Raw genomic sequence first — 19,546 nt, forward strand, 5'->3', positions numbered from 1 at the left:
CACGTTTCGCAGCTGAGGAGATATATTTCCTATCCTAGTCATATTCTTGAAGCTGGACCACTGTTGGTTGAGGGCAATCTAAATGAAGAGCTGAAATATGAAGAAATTCCGATTCGAATTGTGGATAACAAAGACCAAGTACTGAGGCGATAACTATTCCATATGTCAAAGTACAATGGTCCAATCACACCGAAAGGGAAGCTACTTGGAAGTTGGAAGAAAATATGCGAGAACAATACCCTTATCTCTTTGAAGATTATGCATAGCCAAGTTTCGAGGACGAAACTTCTCATAAGGAGGGAGGGATGTGAGAACCTGAAATTCCAGCAGTAACAGCAGCTAGCAAATTTCAGCAGAAGCTAAAAATTCCAGCAGATTAGAATCCAGCAGCAACAGCACGAAATTTCAGCAGACATTTACTAATTCAGCCATGACTTGTAACTGAAGCATTTAAAACGAAATAAATATTGTTAATGGCAGATTATGGCCATTAATTGGGAGGCTAACAGTCAGAATGTTGCCTATATATAACACTCTCAAACCTCTGAAATGGGTTACACAAATATTGAGATTATCACTTGAATTTTCGAGCTAAGAGAGTGCTGATTTTCGAGCAGCAGAAACCAGTAGCAAGAAGAAGCAGATTTCAGACTTCAACCGAAACACTTTTAGCAAATTAGTGTAAGTGGGCTTATGTATAAATATCTTGAAACCCGTTTGATGATTTCTGTTTTAAAGCAAGTATATTCTTGATTTCTGATATCTGATTTCGAAGCACTGAAACTTAATGAACTAATGATAGGAATATATATTCTGAACATTACTGATTACTGATTATTGGCCTCACCCCTTAGAGGAGAGAACATATAGGGGACTGATATCAGTTTAGCTATGAAATTCACGAACGTGCTCAGTGCTTACTTGTTAAACTTCTGATTCCTGATTTATGAATACTGATTACTGATTTCCGAATACTGAATACTGATTTCTGTTATGAAATTGAGAATTTCTGTATATTATTCGTATTACTGTTTTTGTATGAAAATGATTTCGAAAACTGGGAGTTATTCATGCCCCCGCTTACTGAGTGACAATCATATCACTCACCCACCAAACTCATCTCAGATAAGAACGATGAAGAGTTGTTAGAAGAAGAGGAGCAACTTCAGTTTTGGGGCTGGTGATGAAGATCGTTGTTCTTAGTTCTGATTTATTTTCCGCTGCATCTGTTCAGACATTGTATATTCTGGTTTTACATTTTCGCTGTAAAACATTTATCATTGAGTTTGTATCAGACAATGATTATTATGAATAAAAGACTGGTTTCTGAATTTTGTACTTCTGAGGCTTGTTGTTTTCGAAGTAAATTTAAGAGCAACGCCGGTGTCAACCAACCCCCGTCCCGGGGCGTGACAAACAGTTTACCTATTTTGTAAGTGATTTTATGCTTGATTTTTAAAAACCACATGGTTGTAAACACGCCGACCGTGTTTCGTTTGAGTGTAATTTGAACTCAGCCAGAGTAAGACAAGACAATACAACAGATTGAGCGAGTGACTTACCCAAACATAGCGAACAAGAAAAGATAAAGGTGCGACCTTTGACCTGCAACCCAAACTCATTTTCCTTCAAAACCAGAGGTTTCCATCATTAGTTTACCTACGGAGAAATGAGGCACCAGAAATGGTTACCAGTGGTAAAGAAAGGCAGTAGGAAAAAGAACAAGAGTGGCCAAACCATTAGAATATAGAGTCAAACTGTAAAAGCTTGTGCCTTTGGCCATGGCCATTTTGCCTATTGTTATGTTAATGGCCAGAGCAAAAACTGCGGAAACCATGGCTATGAAAGGCAGTGAGGTCTGAATCCATGCAGGCCACTCACTCAGAGCCATGCTCAGTTGGCAAGCATCGGTCAAACTGGAACATGACTGACGGTTGTTTCATGTGAGGTTTTGGTTCCTGTAACCGAAACTGTAAATTAATCTTTCATAGAAACAAAATATTGATACTATTTTATAGTTAACAACTGATTTAAATTGTCCTTTTTATTGTATTGTTAATTTTTCTTTCTATCTTTTTAAATTTAAATGAAGGAATTCTAATTCATGTGTGTTCAAACTGTAACCGAAACTGCTAGAAACCGTTGCCGAAACCAGGGTCAGAGCTAGTTTGAGACACTACGAATTTGTAAAGAGTGAAAGACAATGATGAACCAAACATGAAACTTCTAACAACTAGAACTTTTATTCAGCATTACAGGATGCAATGAAATTAATGGTGTCAGTCATAAGTTCCATTTACATTTGCTGAATGAGACGATTGCATGTATAATTAACAGAATATGTATATAACATTCACACTAGGATCTTTTCTTGCAATAGAGGGATCCTATCGTCTGATAAAACTGTGCTCCTGATCGTGTCCCCTTCTTTAGTTTTCCCCCATATTACACCGTAGAAACCGACAGTCAATATCAATGCACCAACCAAACTGCAGGAACATCCAAACAGATTCCTTAAATGTTTAAAACCTGTATCCAAGATTCGTTTCGTAGAAACAAAATGTTAAACCATGTAGTATAATGACTAGGAGTACCTTCCGAGGTAGAAAACATCGTTCATAAAGACGACTCCAATGAAAATAACGATGATAATTGTTGAAGGCTTGAATAGAGAAACAAAGAGGGGACCTCTCTTACATATGCACCAAGCAGTCACATAGAGCCTGAACGCTATGTTAATCATTGCCTGAAAATAAAATCTTGAAACATTATCAGCAAATATCAACTTGAACGCCAGTTCAACTACATTTTTTTTATACGATGGGGGATTGGGGATCCTATTTGCATCTAATCTAAATCTAAATTACCCACACAAGTGGTATTTTAAGACCATAACTACATTCTACTAAAAATGTGATTATATTCAGAAATAATAATCGCCCTTGTTATAATATGTGACTGCCATGCAGCACAAGAATCAACATGTAGCGTTTGGTCTATATATGGTTTATACAATTTGAGTAGCAAACTAATGCAGTTACTGGGATTGTTTGGGGCGATTTTTATGTGGCTTTCTATGTACCAAAGCAACTGAGATGTGAAGTTTGTGTTACTATATACATTAAAATATTTGAGTTGTATTGTTATCACCAATTATACCACTTGGTACAATGAAAATTGCTTGCATTGTTCATACATATGATGTAATGAAGATGGAGGGAGATGATTGGACCATTTGCTTACCGAATAAAGAATTGCAGTTAATCCTACAACTGTTTCGATTTTCCAAGAAGTTGCATCTCTTTGAACAATGAGAGAAACAAGTGAAGCTTGAATAGTTACAAAAAGGCAGTAAAAAGCGACTATGAACATCTCAGCCGGGTACATCTGCAGTATGGAAGCCTGAAACATGACCAATATAATTTTATATTAAGTCTGTCTTTTATTTTAGTGCAATTTCAAAGTTCATGAAGGTGATTTGACGTGATTCGAACCTGTAATATGCACCAGGATGCAGTGAAGAAAGCTGAGGAAGAAAGCAAAACTCCTCCCAGAACCCAATTTGGTTCTGACGACAAATAAAGTTGTGAATGAAGTCCAGAACTCAACGGCCTATTGAGTAATGCTGGTCCCTTATAGAAAGTGACAACAAATGCTCCGGCAATGGAGATGGCAGTGCCACCCAACTTCGCGATGCTACTTATCCTTCTCCAATCTACTTCTTCCATTCTAAACCAAACTTTTATGTCAATGTCTGGTGATACGTGTGAGTTTGGATGCATAGGCACTTGATGAAGATAAGAAACTTATTTAAACATAACATATTTTAGTGTTCTTTTTTCCGGAAAAACAATAGCAGTTTTGCACTTGGTATAGTAGAATGAAATTTTTTTAAAAATAAATTCAAAGAGAAGCTGAAGCAGTAGCTCTAAATTCTGATTCCAAATTTTCTAGCTTTCTGCTTTTGGATTTTTCAAAAAGTAAAAAGCAAACCAACATTTTAAAAAAGGTTTTTCTTAAATCAACTTCTCCATATCTGTGATCCGTGTTAGGGTCCCGGGTGTCCAAGTTGATGGAACAGGTGTACTTGTAACCAATTAATCACAATTTTATTCCCTACTAACATCTTATTGGGCGAACTTGTTATACAAGGTTTGCCTAGTGCGATTTAACTAATTGACATGGTTTGCAGGTTACTGTGTTTAGCCTGAGAGTTATCCAGTGCTAAGTGCTGCGAGTTCTCCCTTACAAAAAATAAAACCACAAATTTTTTTTTTAAAAAAAACAATTTCAAATGAAGCAAAACAACTAGGCAACTAATGGGAGCTATAGAACGAAATTCTCTTTCCTCTTGAACGAGTGCAATATCAGAGAACAAATGCAACCTGAAAATAATGGCAAGGATGAACGTGAATGCTGGTACCAGATTCAACAACGCGGTACCAAGTGTTGGAGAGCTATAGTTTATGCCAGCATAACTGCCAATCTCTGCAAAACATCTAACAAAACAAGAATGGTAAACTTAGTCAGCGTCCGTATATTATTGGGTAAAAAAAATGTTTAGACTAAAAAATTTGAGGTTTGATAGTCCTTATTTACATGGCAACAAGATGTTTGATTTGTAACCAAATGAGAAAACCAGATGAACAAGAGTTAGAGGCCATCTCTGGTGATGGCGGTGGCAAATGTTACTGATCTTGTTTTCACACGAGATTTTCCTTTACATGACTGACTACCTAAGAGATTTAAAATTTCCAGCTTGTCTCATGCTGTGAAAACCAAGTGCAGCATATGGCACCCATAAAACATCTAGTGTGTATAATTCTTAGATGAGATGGAAAAGCCCATTTCAAAAACATTGCATTTTCTACAAACGATGTCCAATTGATACGAAATAGAAAAGTGCAAGCACAAATCGTTCCTAAGAAATAAGTCATTGGCATTATTTCTACTTGAGTGGGATGTAGCTTCCATCATCTTTCTATATCATTTCCTTATATTTCTTAATACACCTAAAGAAATCGAATTTCTTAATTCCAAGAGACATTCTATACTGTCAATATAAGATGCACGACGCGAGCTAAATACCCATAGACCATCAAATATACAAAAAGGCCATGTTTCATATATCTCATAATCCAACAATAAAACGCACGTGTTGCATTTTCCCAGCCAAGCATAAATCATCCATTTCAAATTTTCCAGCTAATTAATCAAGAGAGCAAACCGTGAAATTAACCACCATTCTCCGATTCCCTTTATTCAAGTTACCTATCTACCTATGCATTATTTTCTTGACATCCATTGACACACAATCAACGCATTTTTGCCCAAAAATATGGCACACAACCGAAGAGATCACACTCTCGGTATGAAATTAGCAGCACAGATAGCACAACTAATTCAGTAAATAACTTACCCAAACATAGCAAGTAAGAAAATTCTCCAGAGAACAGGAAAAGATAAAGGTGGGACCTTTGACCTGCAAATAATTGAACACCCAAAACCCATCAAAATATTTTCTTGAAAATCAGAAATACCCATTACCCATAAACATAAAGCACCAAAAAGGATCACCTGTGAAAAAGAAAGGCGGTTGGAAAAAGAGTAAGAGTGGCTAAACCATTAGAATACACAGATAAAGTGTAAAAGCTTGTGCCTTCGGACATGGCCATCTTGCTTATTATCATGCTGATGGCTAAAGCAGAAACTGCAGAAATCATTCCTACGAAAGGCAGCGAGGTCTCAATCCATGGCCACTGCCTCAGCGCCATGATCGGTTTCAGCTGCTTCGATGAATGGGCAACGTGTTTAGCGTGGGAGTTTGGACGTTTTGACTATATGATAATGATCTTTGGTTGGCTGCTACGCTTCTTTCAAAATGAATGGCCATCGAATTAATATTTATTTCCAAATTCTGTATATATATATATATATTGTATTTCCAAATTCTGTATATAATATATCTATTCTATCTATGCTATTTTATTAAGGTTGAGCACATGATAGTAACTACTTTGGAGGACACCAATTTTTTCTTCCAGTTTTACCCTTATATGATACTAATATTACACTTTTGTTTTTTGTTATTTTGTTTTTTATTTCAAATTTCAACACATATTTTTATTTTTATTTTTTATTTCAACAATTCAAATATAAATTTAGTCACTCCATAAATTGTCAAATTACATTTTAGTTCATCTATAATGATAAAAAAATTTGTAGACACACGCATCGCATGTGCATAGTAACTAGTATATATAATATTTCAGTTGCCCAAGTTTAATCTTTAAAATCATTCGGTAATCAAAGGGCATGTATCGATTGATCTCTCAGTATAAATAATTATTACATCACAACAATATTTTTTTTAAAATTAAATTAAATTAATGCATGAATTATCCATAATTATCAAATTGATATATATTATCATTATTTTAACGTTCATGAAAAATTAAAAAAACTGATATATGGATTCTAAAATTATTGAATTTATTGTGAAAAATTCTTTTTACATTTTATAAGTGAAAATATTTACTTTTAGCTTTTATCTCTTCAAATTTGAACATTTAGGAACTAACTAGTAAATACTTCAAATGTAAATATTGTCCCTTCTCAAGTTGATTATAACAAAGGTAAATTGCTCAAAAATCTACGAAAAAAATAAAATTTGTTTTCAGTGTCTATAAAATTGTGTTTGAACTTTGAAGGCTCACATTTCTTTTTTTTTTTAATAAAAATCAATGCAAAACATTAAAAATATGATATTTGAGTATCAATTATTTTATATTTGATACTAATTTATAATTTCTGAATATTCAAACGTATATAACAAATACTAGTATTAATGACATATTTTTTTCCAAATTAAAACATTGAAAATATGATTTAATATATGATATTTGAGTATTAATTGTTTTAAATCTGTTACAAAAGATAAATTTTGAGTATAAAATTCAAATAACATTATTAATATCAACATTTGTTACACACATTTTGGTACTCGAAAATCATATATTAGTATCAGATCTGAAATAATTTGTAGGACCGAATGCTTACCGCCTTACCAAAAGTTATAGCTAGTAGTAATGGTGCAACTCAAATCTTTTAAACCGTACAACAGCTCAAGCATCACGGTTCGATCGCTCTACCAAGTAGGGACAATTATTGGACCCAACATGATTGGTACTCAAATATTATATATTAATATCAATTTTTAATGTGTATTTCATCAGAAAAAAACATGTAAGTTCAGGGAGTGCAAACACATTTTAATGTGGATCAAGGAGTGCAAACACATAATTTTTCTGACAGAAACTGAATGCAAATTTAAGTTTGAATGTTGAGATTTAAAATACATTTATCCTTATAATAATGATTTAATATTGTTATATGTCAAAATTCCACTTAATTTTATTTAACAAAGTCATCTAAAGATGTTAAAATTAAAAAGAAAAAACTTTCAAACTAAATAATAATATAAAAAATAATATCGGAAGAAGTTGCATCTAACTTTCTATAATGCGACAAATAGTTGATTTTCATTTAATAAAAGACCCACAAAGCCAATAATGTAGCCGCCACCCCTCGTATTGATTATATTTTTCGTAGTTTACATCAAAGTATTTCATGTTTTAATTTTAATATAAAAAAGCAGTCCATATTTTATTCTCCTAAATATCAACTTTATAAAATATTAACAAGATAAATTTATGCTAAAAAAGATAAATTATTAAAATAAAATCATATTATTTACACATCAACACTAGTCTATGTCGCTAGTGCTAAAAAAGATAAATTATTAAAATAAATTTCATATTATTTACACATCAACACTAGTCTATGTCGCTAGTAAATCTTCATCTCAATAATTAAATATATGTCCAATCTTTGTTATATCGATTTTTTTCTATAGTATCTGACTAACCCAAAAAAAAAAAACATTCTATAGTCTTTGGACACACTTGTGTTTTTCCACATGAAATTTGATATCAAACATTCAAAATTTAGAACAAATATATGACGTCAGAAAATCTTAACAAAATAAATGTATTATGTAAAATTTTATAGTAATAATATGATGTATATAATGTTAGTAATGTTTAAATAATTATGTATATAAAATCACAATATTATAATAAGGTGTCAGAGACTTCTTTTATATAATACTCTTTTATATAATACTGTAACATTATACAAATATGTAGATAATTATTATATAACACAATAAAAATATATAAACAATGAAATATTCACACCACGTTATTATAATGAGTTGTCATAGACTCTTTTTATATAATAACATGATATTATTCAAATATATATACAATAAATAAACATTAACACAATAAAATTATATAAGCAGTGTAATAATATAACCACAACATGTTATTATAATGAAATGTCATGTACTCTTTTTATATAATAACATGATATTATATATTAAATATATACACAATAAAAATAAACAAACAGTAAAATAAATATATATTTTTTAATATTGTTTCCTTTTTCTTGTGTTTTGGAGCTTAGAAAAATATGGATAACCGAATCTTCGAGTATCGTGCTGATAACGTGTTAAAAGTAAAAATTTACAGTAAAAAAGTAAAAATCTCAAACTCACAAAATATATTAAACTACACACTTTATAAAATTTTATCTACTCAATTGTGTTCTTCGTCACAAATTGAGAGACCTATTTATATAATTTTTTTGGAAATAATCGAAAAATAAATACATCATTATATACACCATCATACACTAATTTTCAATATTTACAATTTGTAAGGCCCGGTAATTAATTATCCAGTAATTTGTCATAATTAGAATATTTATTGAGTTGTAAATTAAAATAATTATTTATGCCAAATAAATTTTAGAAGTGTGTTAAAAATATTTATTTTAGAATATCGGAGAATTTAACGATATAAAATACATATAGAATTTAAATAACACATGAGAGCAAATAAATACAGACCGGGATAAATGGGCTTGAGTTACTATTTTAGTAACCAAATACACAAGATATATATATATACACACACACATATACATACACATAACTTACGTGAAGTGAGAGAAGGGAGAGAAAAGAAAGAAGCTTTCCCCCAAACTCCATTCCCGTCACTTGTGTAGCGGCTGCGGGAAAATCGCGATACCTCCTCCGTCCGGCGTCGAAATCTCGATCGAACTGAAGCATCCTAAGCTTCGATTTAAGTCAAAAATCGCGAAGTTTGAGCAAGGATTCGGGTAGATCGAAGCTGCTGTTCCGGTGCTCTGTTTCTGCACGAATTCTTTCGATTTTTGGGTGAGAGTTTTTGGTTTGCTGCGATTTTTGTAGTTTGAATTTGTAGAAATGACCTAAATAAACTTTGTAGTGGTTTAAGTTTTCTGTTTATAGCCGCTGGAATCATCAAATTTCGAAAAGAAACGGATTTGTTATGAGTTTTTCTACCAAATGTGCCAAAATCGAATTCTGCAAGTGTGCTGTGCAGGACACCTACTGTAATTCGAGTTTTTGTCAATTATGTGCTCGGATTCTGGACTTGGGATTCAAATAAGAGTTGTAGAGCTATGTGTTGTCTTCATAATGATATAATAATCGTTAAATTCCATTAAGAATTGAGCAAGTTATGCTTGTTTTTCTGGAACTGCTCATTGTATGAGATTCTGTCCGCGAATTTGGAAGTAGCAGTGTGTTATTGAAAATTATGGGAATAATCTACTGAGATTCTGAAGATGGTTTCAACTAAAGAAACTTAGATAATTGAGTTATCTTTCATTTTCAATTGGCGGATATTGATTTGAGTTAATATTGAGCGAGATACAAATTTTATGCTCTTTTGTGCCAAATCGGACATTGGTATGGAATATAATTAGGCTGAGAGTCTTGAAGAGAAGTTGATATTGGAGTTTCAAGTTGGTATAGGTATGTTACAGCTCGGTAACATACGACTGTAAAACATAAATTATGTTTAATTGTCATTCTGTGTTACATGGATCGTGTTTATGACTTGTTGATTGTTGTAAATTGTTAAATGCCTTCGTTGTGATCTATGTTTATTATTATGATATATTATTGGCATTTAGCATCGGGCATACAGTTATGACATTCATGTTGAGCCTATCGTTCTTGTTAGCCCATTGTTGATATCCGTTGTTATCTGGCACTGTTGTTTATCTCGGGATCATAGTGTGGCTGATAGGCCTATACACATGAGACCGTAGATGTGATTGAACAATCCCATGGTTAGTGCAGCCTTTTGAGGTGAGCGCTGGGATTGTATCATCTAGTTCGTTCTGTTGTGTCATCCTGTTATAGCGTATCAGCTGTATGGAGACCGAGTCAAGGGTGTTATTCAGCACAGCTTGGCATACCTCGCATACTTGGCAGGGCGATTTAGCTGCATGACGATGTAGCTCCCCTGTGTTGTTGCTCGAGCATTATTCCAGTTGTTATCGTACCGTTTGTTGGCTCCTGTTATACCGATTATTTGTTGAGCTTTTCATGCATTGTATATTACATTTCATTATATGATTATGCATGATTTATTTTATTGTTGTTATTGTTGAACTGTTTCATACCAGAATCCTAACCTCAGTTGTTTACTGGGGGCCGGGGCTACTGTGGTTGCTTTTGGGCACCATGGTAGATCTCCCGAGTCGTTTTGCAGCATCAGGCCGGGTGTGAGAACCGAAAATATTACAATAATTAATATTGGGAAGAAATTTTATAAGCTAAGATCCTTTTATTGGAAATCCTTGTATGAGAGATTTTATTTTTGAGAATCTTGATGATCAAGTCAACAATATTCTTATGAAGGCATGCATATTTTCGAAATTGGGAGGATATATTGCAAAATTTGGGGAGATATCATGCAAGGCTAAAGGAATCAATGTATGGAGTTAGCAAATTTCGAAAATCAACTAGATATTTTGCCTAAATATTGTATTGCCTAAGGATGTAATGTCATGCTAGAATAAGCCTCAAGAGGGGAAGCAAATCCTCCCCTCCTTTGCACCTCAATTTCGAACCATTAGATTAGGAGGGAGGAGAACTCGATTTGGTAGATAATCAGCAGCCATGGAAGGATATTTTTGAGCCAAAAATATGAGATTTAAGCCAATTTTGTGCAAGATTTGAGCACCATATTTAACACCCTTCCCTCCACCTATAAATACTTCACCACTCCCCCTCATTCTCACACTCAAAAAAATTCGAAAACCCTTGCTGAGGCTCTCGAAATTCAGCATCCTCTCCTCAGCCGAAATCCACTCAAAGTCGTCCAAGGAAAATCGCGCCGAAGTGCCGCCGAAGTGAGGATCAAGGAGCGATCTATTTTCTAAGCCAATCATCCACGTTTTTAGCATCAAATATTCAGTAAGTGGGCTATTTTTAAACTTTAGCATCGAATTTATGCATACATGTGTTCGATTTTTACAAGAAAAATAAATAGTCGAGTACAATCTTCTTTCTACTCTTTTCGTGTAATTGTCATACGATTTCAAAAGCACTGTGAGGAGTCGACTGTATACGGGAGGGAATCACAACCACGACGTACCCTTACGCGGTGGGGGACATAACCGCTATACGGCCTCGCCCCCTTAGAGGAGTAAAAATTAGGGACTGACGTCAGTAAACCGTAGAAGGTAGATGAGTCGCAGTGCTGTGTCGATGTTATACCTGGTTATGAAGTATGTATGCAAGTCATGTTTTATTCTCGAAATTTATGCATGTTGTCTTCATTGTGCTCGATTTTCCCCCATTTACTGAGTATTCCCAAAATACTCACCCCCCTTACAACCCTTCCCAGATAAGCCCGAAGAAGAACTCGAGGATGAGGAGTCCGAACAGTTCTGGGGATGGTGAACGCTCAAGGAATTCAGTTTAAGTTATTATTAAGTAGATTTACGTTTCCGCATTAAAACTATGTCGTCTTATTTATTTTGGTCACTGTAAAGACATTGGTTATTTAATTTGAGATATGAATCTTAGACTGGTTTCGGTTTAAACATTACTACAAAGGCTTGTTGTTTTCAATTGTGTGGTTGTAAACGATGCCGGTGTCAATCCCGAGTTTCGGGGCGTGACATTTAAGTGGTATCAGAGCCGCCAGGTTCATAGTCCGGTTGGGAAAAATCGATTTTCAAAAAAAAAAAAACCCTAAAAATTTTCGGTGGAATTTTAACTCGAGGCTGATGCTACCCCCTCCGAAACGGCCCAACGAGCAAGGCTCACCACCCTAAAGTCGTGAGCACCACGCTGAAATCGCGAAAATCCTTCGTTTAGGCCTCCGAAACGTCGTTTTTGCCGTTTTAGGAAAGTTTTGTAACCCTTATAACTTTTCGTAGGAAACTCCGAATTCGATTCCGTCAACTGTTCTGGAATCCTCTCGACATATGCTTCGAACCCATATGTCTAATTCCAAACTTTCCATTTTTGAAAAAAAAATTATATATTTATTTAAATTTCGAAAATTTCATATATATCGCATATTCTCACTTGTTATATACTGTCTACTTCGGATTCTGAGCATTTCCATTTTTGATTTCAGGAAATGGCTCCATCTACTCCCACGCGACCCCGTACTCGTGTCCAAGCTGCCCTTCGTTTGAAGGAGCTTGCCCTTCACTACCAGTCACGCCAGATTCGGCGACTTAGAGCCCGATTAAGTGAGAGGAGGAGTGAGGTCTAAACCTTAACCGCTGAGAAAGAAGAGATTCAGGTCCGCCTTAATCAGTCTATCTATCAGGGTGAACTAGTTAGGGGAGATAACATGGACCTACGGGACGTCATAGAGCAATGCAAATATCAAAATGGAAAGATACGAGAGGATGCGGAGCGCTGTCGCAAGGAACTTGAAGAGGAGAAACAGCAGAATGCCAAGGGTAAGAGGAGACTCGAAAATCTAAGTGAGGCGATAAGCTGCATTGCCAAAGTGAACCATCAGCTGACTCAACAGGGTGAAGCGCTGAAGAACAAGATCAAGGAGAATAAGAAGGGGTACGAACTACGCCACCAGAGCACCATAGATCTGTTGGACGAGGCAGAGGCGGATGTTCAAGAGTGGAAGGCGCAGGTGGCCCAGCTTAATGCAAAGAATGCCCAGCTTAATGAAGAGAACGCCCAGCTCACCCACATGGTGGAGATACTGCAAGAGGAAGAGCCGGAAGAAGAAGAGCCGATAGAGATCGATGAGCCCATAGCTGCCATAGGAGATGGAGAGATAGATGATTAGAGTTCCTTAGTTACCTTTCCTTATTACTAGGAGTTTATCCTTCCATTGTTGCTATTTTATTTTCAGTCAGCATGACTTATTTCCATTCAGTACGCTTTGTTCATTCAGTTGTTTCTTTAAATTCGAAAATTAATAAAATATGATTATTATTTATCTCAGTCGTGCATCTATATCCAAATTATGTTTGTTTATTTACTCAGTTGTTCCAGCATAACTTACCTATTCAATCTTGTCGATTTATACCACAAATTCTTAGAAGCGTTTGACTTGTAGGAAATGGCCGGTAGACCACCAAGACAGAACCGCAACCCCCGTTATGCTAACAACAACAACAACAACAACAACAACACTAATGAAGAAGGCAACGGGCCTCCACCTCAGTTCAATCTCAATCAAGCAGACCTAATGGCCATAGCCACGATCGTGGCGACGACACTTCAGGGGTTAGTGAACCCCAATGCTAATCAGCAGCCCCCACCTCCACCACAGCATGGGGTCAAGTTTCATTACGAGTCACTGCGCAAGAACAGGTGCCCAACCTTCAGTGGCGCTGCCGACCCCGAAGTTAGCCAGAGTTGGCTAAAAAGCGTGGAAACTCAGTTGAGACTGTTGGAAGTCCCGAATGCACTAAAAGTGGACGTGATAGTGCCCTTCTTGGAAGACAAGGCAGCTAAATGGTGGGAAGCAGTCTCGCCAGCTATGACCGCTGTTGGACCAATCACATGGCGAATCTTCCGAGAAACGTTTCTGAAACACTACTACCCAGCAGAAGTCAGACTGCAGAAGCTAAGTGAATTTGAAAATTTCAGTCAGGCTCCAGACATGTCAGTGGTGGAATACACCTCTCAGTTCAATGCCCTCGGATCTTATGCTCCAGCAATCATGGCAGACGAAGTTCTGAAATTGCAACGCTTTAAGAAAGGGTTGAACAGCAGGATCCAGTCAGCTCTAGCGGTCTACCAACCTGCCAACTTTTCAGATTTGATGGGTGCGGCTATCCGAGCCGAGGCTGATATTCGTCGAAGAGAAGGGGAAAATAGGAACAAGCGAGCCCTTAACAGCCAACCTTCTCAAGGGAGACCAGTGTTCAAGAGGCCCAATCAGTCGGGTGGACCTCCCTCAGGGAAATTCCGCGCCACTAACTATCAAGGACTCAAGCCATGCTCAACATGTGGCTTCAAGCACTCCGGTGAATGTCGAAGGGCCAGCAGTGTATGCTTTGGATGTGGGAAAGCGGGGCACCGAATTGCAGAATGTCCTACCGCCGCCAACCGACCAGCAGGGCCAAATAGAGGAACTGGGCCAAATACGGGAGCAGGCCCTAGTAAACCAAAGGAGGACAAACCCAATGCTAGGATCTTTGCCATGACTCAGGAAGAGGCTGACGACGCAACTGAAGTCGTGTCAGGTCCATTCTAACTCAATCAGTGCCTGCTTACGCATTATTTGACTGTGACGCTACGCACTCCTTTATGTCAAAGAGGTTTGCTAAGAAATTAGGACGTAAGCCCGATAAGCTAACCGAACCTTTCCGAATAGCCACACCTACGAGTAGAGCCATGGAAACTGATGAGATTTACAGAGATTGTGAAATCAGTATCAATAACCAGACTTTTAGCGCCGACTTGATACAGTTGATCATGGTCGATTTCGACATCATCCTAGGGATGGACTGGTTAGCAAGAAACAACGCAGTAGTAGATTGTAAGGGAAAAGAAGTCAAACTCCGAACCCCAAATCAGGAAGAAGTCGTGTTTCACGGTAAATCCAATGGACGAAAATCACTATTGTCCCCATCTCAAGCTTGGAAAGCCATGAAATCCAGAGAAGACATCTACCTAGCAATGGTCAGTGAGGCAAAAGAAGAAGTCGAGCTGAAACTGGAGGACATCCCGGTGGTGAGAGATTTCCCAGATGTTTTCCCAGAAGAACTCTCAGGGACGGTCCCGGACCGCGAAGTGGAGTTCGAAATCAACCTGGTTCCCGGTGCGGCACCGATCTCTAAGGCACCGTACAGAATGGCACCAGCCGAACTCAAGGAGTTAAAGGAACAACTCCAAGAATTGCTAGATAAAAAGCAGATTCGACCAAGTGTGTCCCCGTGGGGAGCTCCAGTACTCTTCGTAAAGAAGAAGGACGGTAGTATGAGATTATGCATCGACTACAGAGAATTAAACAAGATCACAATCAAGAACAGGTACCCTCTACCTCGGATAGACGATCTGTTTGATCAGCTTAAAGGAGCCGCCGTCTTTTCTAAACTGGATCTGAGGACAGGTTACCATCAGTTGAAGGTCAGGGCTGAAGATATCCCCAAGACAGCCTTTCGAACCAGGTATGGGCATTATGAATTCACAGTGATGCCTTTTGGTCTGACCAATGCACCAGTAGCATTCATGGACCTGATGAACAGAGTGTTCAAGCCATTCCTGGATCAGTTCATAGTGGTATTCATCGACGATATCCTCGTCTATTCTCCTGACGAGACGAGCCATGAAGAGCACCTTCACCTTGCACTGCAGACCTTAAGAGAGAATAAGCTATACGCTAAGTTCAGCAAGTGTGAATTCTGGCTAAGGAGTGTGTCGTTTCTAGGACACGTGATTTCGAGAGAAGGAGTGTCAGTGGACCCAAGGAAAGTAGAGGCAATTACCGAGTGGCCGAGACCTAAGAACGCCACCGATATCAGAAGCTTTCTTGGATTGGCGGGTTACTATCGAAAGTTTGTCGAAGGGTTCTCCTCGATAGCCGTGCCACTGACGAAGCTCACACAGAAGAATTCTAAATTCATCTGGGATGACGATTGTGAGAAGAGTTTCCAGACATTGAAGGAGAAACTCGCATCCACACCAGTGTTAATATTGCCTGCAGAGATAAGGATTTTACCATCTACAGTGACGCATCTAAGGAAGGTCTGGGATGCGTACTCATGCAGGAAGGAAGAGTGATCGCCTACGCATCAAGGCAGTTGAAACCGCATGAGCAGAATTATCCTACTCATGACCTGGAACTAGCAGCGGTTGTCTTCGCCTTAAAGATTTGGAGGCACTATCTCTATGGTGCTAAATGTGAAATCTTCACAGACCATCAGAGCCTCAAGTACTTGTTCACCCAAAAGGAACTTAATATGAGGCAAAGGCGATGGATCGAACTTCTGAAAGATTATGACTTGACCATAAGCTACCATCCGGGTAAAGCAAACAAAGTGGCCGATGCGCTAAGTCGGAAGGGCCATGGCAAGGTAACTCTAGCGTCCCTCTCTGCCCAGCCTTGCCTACAGGAGACCGTCAAGTTAAACCAGGATCGAGACCCGGTACTGACTAAACTTAATGACCAGGTCAGAGAAGGGAAGTCTCAAGATCATCAGATTGACGATAAGGGAATCTTGTGGATGAAAGGGAGACTGTGTGTGCCCGACAGTGATAACCTTCGCCAAGAGATAATGGCAGAGGCGCACAAGTCAAAATTCTCAGTCCACCTAGGCAGTACGAAAATGTACAGGGACCTCAAGAATAGTTTCTGGTGGAATGGCATGAAGAGAGATGTAGCTGAATTCGTCCCCAGATGTCAGGTATGCCAGCAGGTCAAAGCAGAACACCAGCGACCTGGGGGATTACTGCAACCTTTGGAAATTCCCGAATGGAAGTGGGAGCATATCTCCATGGATTTTGTGGTAGGATTGCCAAAGTCTAGGCAAAACCACGACGGTATATGGGTGATCGTGGACAGACTCACAAAGACTGCACACTTCCTACCCGTCCGCATGAATTACAACCTCGACAAGTTGGCTTCACTGTACATGGACAACATCGTGAAACTGCATGGAGTGCCAGTTAGCATCTTATCTGACAGAGACCCGAGGTTCGTTTCGCGTTTTTGGAAGAGCTTTCAAGAGGCCATGAGAACGAAAGTGACCCTAAGTACGGCCTATCATCCTCAAACCGATGGGCAAGCGGAGAGAACCATACAGACCTTAGAAGATATGCTGCGAGCGTGCGCTCTTGAATTCAGTAGCAACTGGAGCACTCATCTACCCTTAATTGAGTTTGCTTATAACAACATCTATCACAGCAGCATCGGAATGGCTCCGTACGAAGCCCTCTATGGAAGGAAATGTCGGTCACCACTTTACTGGGATGAAGTGGGAGAAAAAGCCGTGGTGGGACCCGAGCTAGTACAGATGACAGTGGATAAGGTTAAAATTGTCCGAGAAAAGCTCAAGGCAGCTCAAGACCGACAGAAGAGCTGGGCAGATCTTAAAAGAAGACCTGTAGAGTTCAACGTGGGCGAGAAGGCTTATGTGAAAGTCTCGCCTATGAGAGGAGTTGTCCGATTCAGTAAGGCCGGGAAATTGAACCCTCGATATGTTGGACCCTTTGAAATCTTGGAAAGAGTGGGCACGCTAGCATGCAGACTGGCATTACCACCAAGCATGTCAAGGATACACAACGTGTTCCATGTGTCCCAACTAAGAAGGTACATTCCAGACCCGAGTCACGTATTAGAAGTAGAACCGCTCGTGATCGAAGGGAACTTGGGAGAAGAACTGAAATACGAAGAAGTTCCTATCAGAATCGTGGACACCAAGGAACAAGTCCTCAGACGACGCATCATTCCCTACGTCAAAGTGCAGTGCCAATCACACTGAGCGGGAAGCAACTTGGGAAGTTGAAGAGAAGGTGCGAAAGGAATATCCCTACCCATTTGGAGACCAAGCCAACTCCAGTTCGAGGACGAAACTCCTCATAAGGAGGGAGGGATGTGAGAACCGAAAATATTACAATAATTAATATTGGGAAGAAATTTTATTAGCTAAGATCCTTTTATTGGAAATCCTTGTATCGGAGATTTTATTTTTGAGAATCTTGATGATCAAGTCAACAATATTCTTATGAAGGCATGCATATTTTCGAAATTGGGAGGATATATTGCAAAATTTGGGGAGATATCATGCAAGGCTAAAGGAACCAATGTATGGAGTTAGCAAATTTCGAAAATCAACTAGATATTTTGCCTAAATATTGTATTGCCTAAGGATGTAATGTCATGCTAGAATAAGCCTCAAGAGGGGAAGCATATCCTCCCCTCCTTTGCACCTCAATTTCGAACCATTAGATTAGGAGGGAGGAGAACTCGATTTGGTAGATAATCAGCAGCCATGGAAGGATATTTTTGAGCCAAAAATATGAGATTTAAGCCAATTTTGTGCAAGATTTGAGCACCATATTTAACACCCTTCCCTCCACCTATAAATACTTCACCACTCCCCCTCATTCTCACACTCAAAAAAATTCGAAAACCCTTGCTGAGGCTCTCGAAATTCAGCATCCTCTCCTCAGCCGAAATCCACTCAAAGTCGTCCAAGGAAAATCGCGCCGAAGTGCCGCCGAAGTGAGGATCAAGGAGCGACCTATCTTCTAAGCCAATCATCCACGTTTTTAGCATCAAATATTCAGTAAGTGGGCTATTTTTAAATTTTAGCATCGAATTTATGCATACATGTGTTCGATTTTTACAAGAAAAATAAATAGTCGAGTACAATCTTCTTTCTACTCTTTTCGTGTAATTGTCATACGATTTCAAAAGCACTATGAGGAGTCGACTGTATACGGGAGGGAATCCCAACCACGACGTACCCTTACGCGGTGGGGGACATAACCGCTATACGGCCTCGCCCCCTTAGAGGAGTAAAAATTAGGGACTGATGTCAGTAAACCGTATAAAGTAGATGAGTCGCAGTGCTGTGTCGATGTTATACCTGGTTATGAAGTATGTATGCAAGTCATGTTTTATTCTCGAAATTTATGCATGTTGTCTTCATTGTGCTCGATTTTCCCCCATTTACTGAGTATTCCCAAAATACTCACCCCCCTTACAACCCTTCCCAGATAAGCCCGAAGAAGAACTCGAGGATGAGGAGTCCGAACAGTTCTGGGGATGGTGAACGCTCAAGGAATTCAGTTTAAGTTATTATTAAGTAGATTTACGTTTCTGCATTAAAACTATGTCGTCTTATTTATTTTGGTCACTGTAAAGACATTGGTTATTTAATTTGAGATATGAATCTTAGACTGGTTTCGGTTTAAACTGTACTACAAAGGCTTGTTGTTTTCAATTGTGTGGTTGTAAACGACGCCGGTGTCAATCCCGAGTTTCGGGGCGTGACACCAGGGTTCCGCCAGTGGAGCTCGAGATTGAGGTTGGATTGCTTGGTTCTGTTCAGTGGAGTCTCCCAGTTAGTCTATATGTATGTTTTGAGTTGTTTCAGTATTGTATTGTAGTTTATTTGCCGGGGAGATGTCCCGTGT

The 19,546-nt window shown here is 38.3% G+C and overlaps 1 protein-coding gene and 1 long non-coding RNA gene across 2 annotated transcripts in view; one reads left to right on the top strand and one right to left on the bottom strand.

Moving 5' to 3' along the window:
- Nucleotides 1-2,207: 2,207 nt before the first annotated feature.
- Nucleotides 2,208-5,877, bottom strand: LOC142522834 (WAT1-related protein At3g28050-like). Its single transcript, XM_075626391.1, has 7 exons — nt 5,578-5,877; nt 5,420-5,482; nt 4,386-4,499; nt 3,495-3,729; nt 3,244-3,402; nt 2,595-2,746; nt 2,208-2,489 (listed from the first exon to the last, which is right to left on the bottom strand). The coding sequence occupies exons 1-7, from the start codon at nt 5,772-5,774 to the stop codon at nt 2,354-2,356; spliced, it is 1,056 nt and encodes a 351-aa protein (XP_075482506.1). The 5' UTR covers nt 5,775-5,877; the 3' UTR covers nt 2,208-2,353.
- A 3,325-nt stretch (nt 5,878-9,202) lies between these two features.
- LOC142522773 (uncharacterized) overlaps nt 9,203-19,546 on the top strand; it is a 105,190-nt gene continuing 94,846 nt past the window's right edge. Inside the window, exons 1-3 of the long non-coding RNA XR_012814525.1 lie at nt 9,203-9,307; nt 9,880-10,684; nt 19,410-19,485. This is a non-coding gene — a long non-coding RNA (uncharacterized LOC142522773). The remainder of the gene's footprint in view (nt 9,308-9,879; nt 10,685-19,409; nt 19,486-19,546) is intronic.

This window comes from Primulina tabacum, chromosome 13 (assembly GCF_025594145.1).
Source record: "Primulina tabacum isolate GXHZ01 chromosome 13, ASM2559414v2, whole genome shotgun sequence".
Lineage (NCBI taxonomy): Eukaryota > Viridiplantae > Streptophyta > Magnoliopsida > Lamiales > Gesneriaceae > Primulina > Primulina tabacum.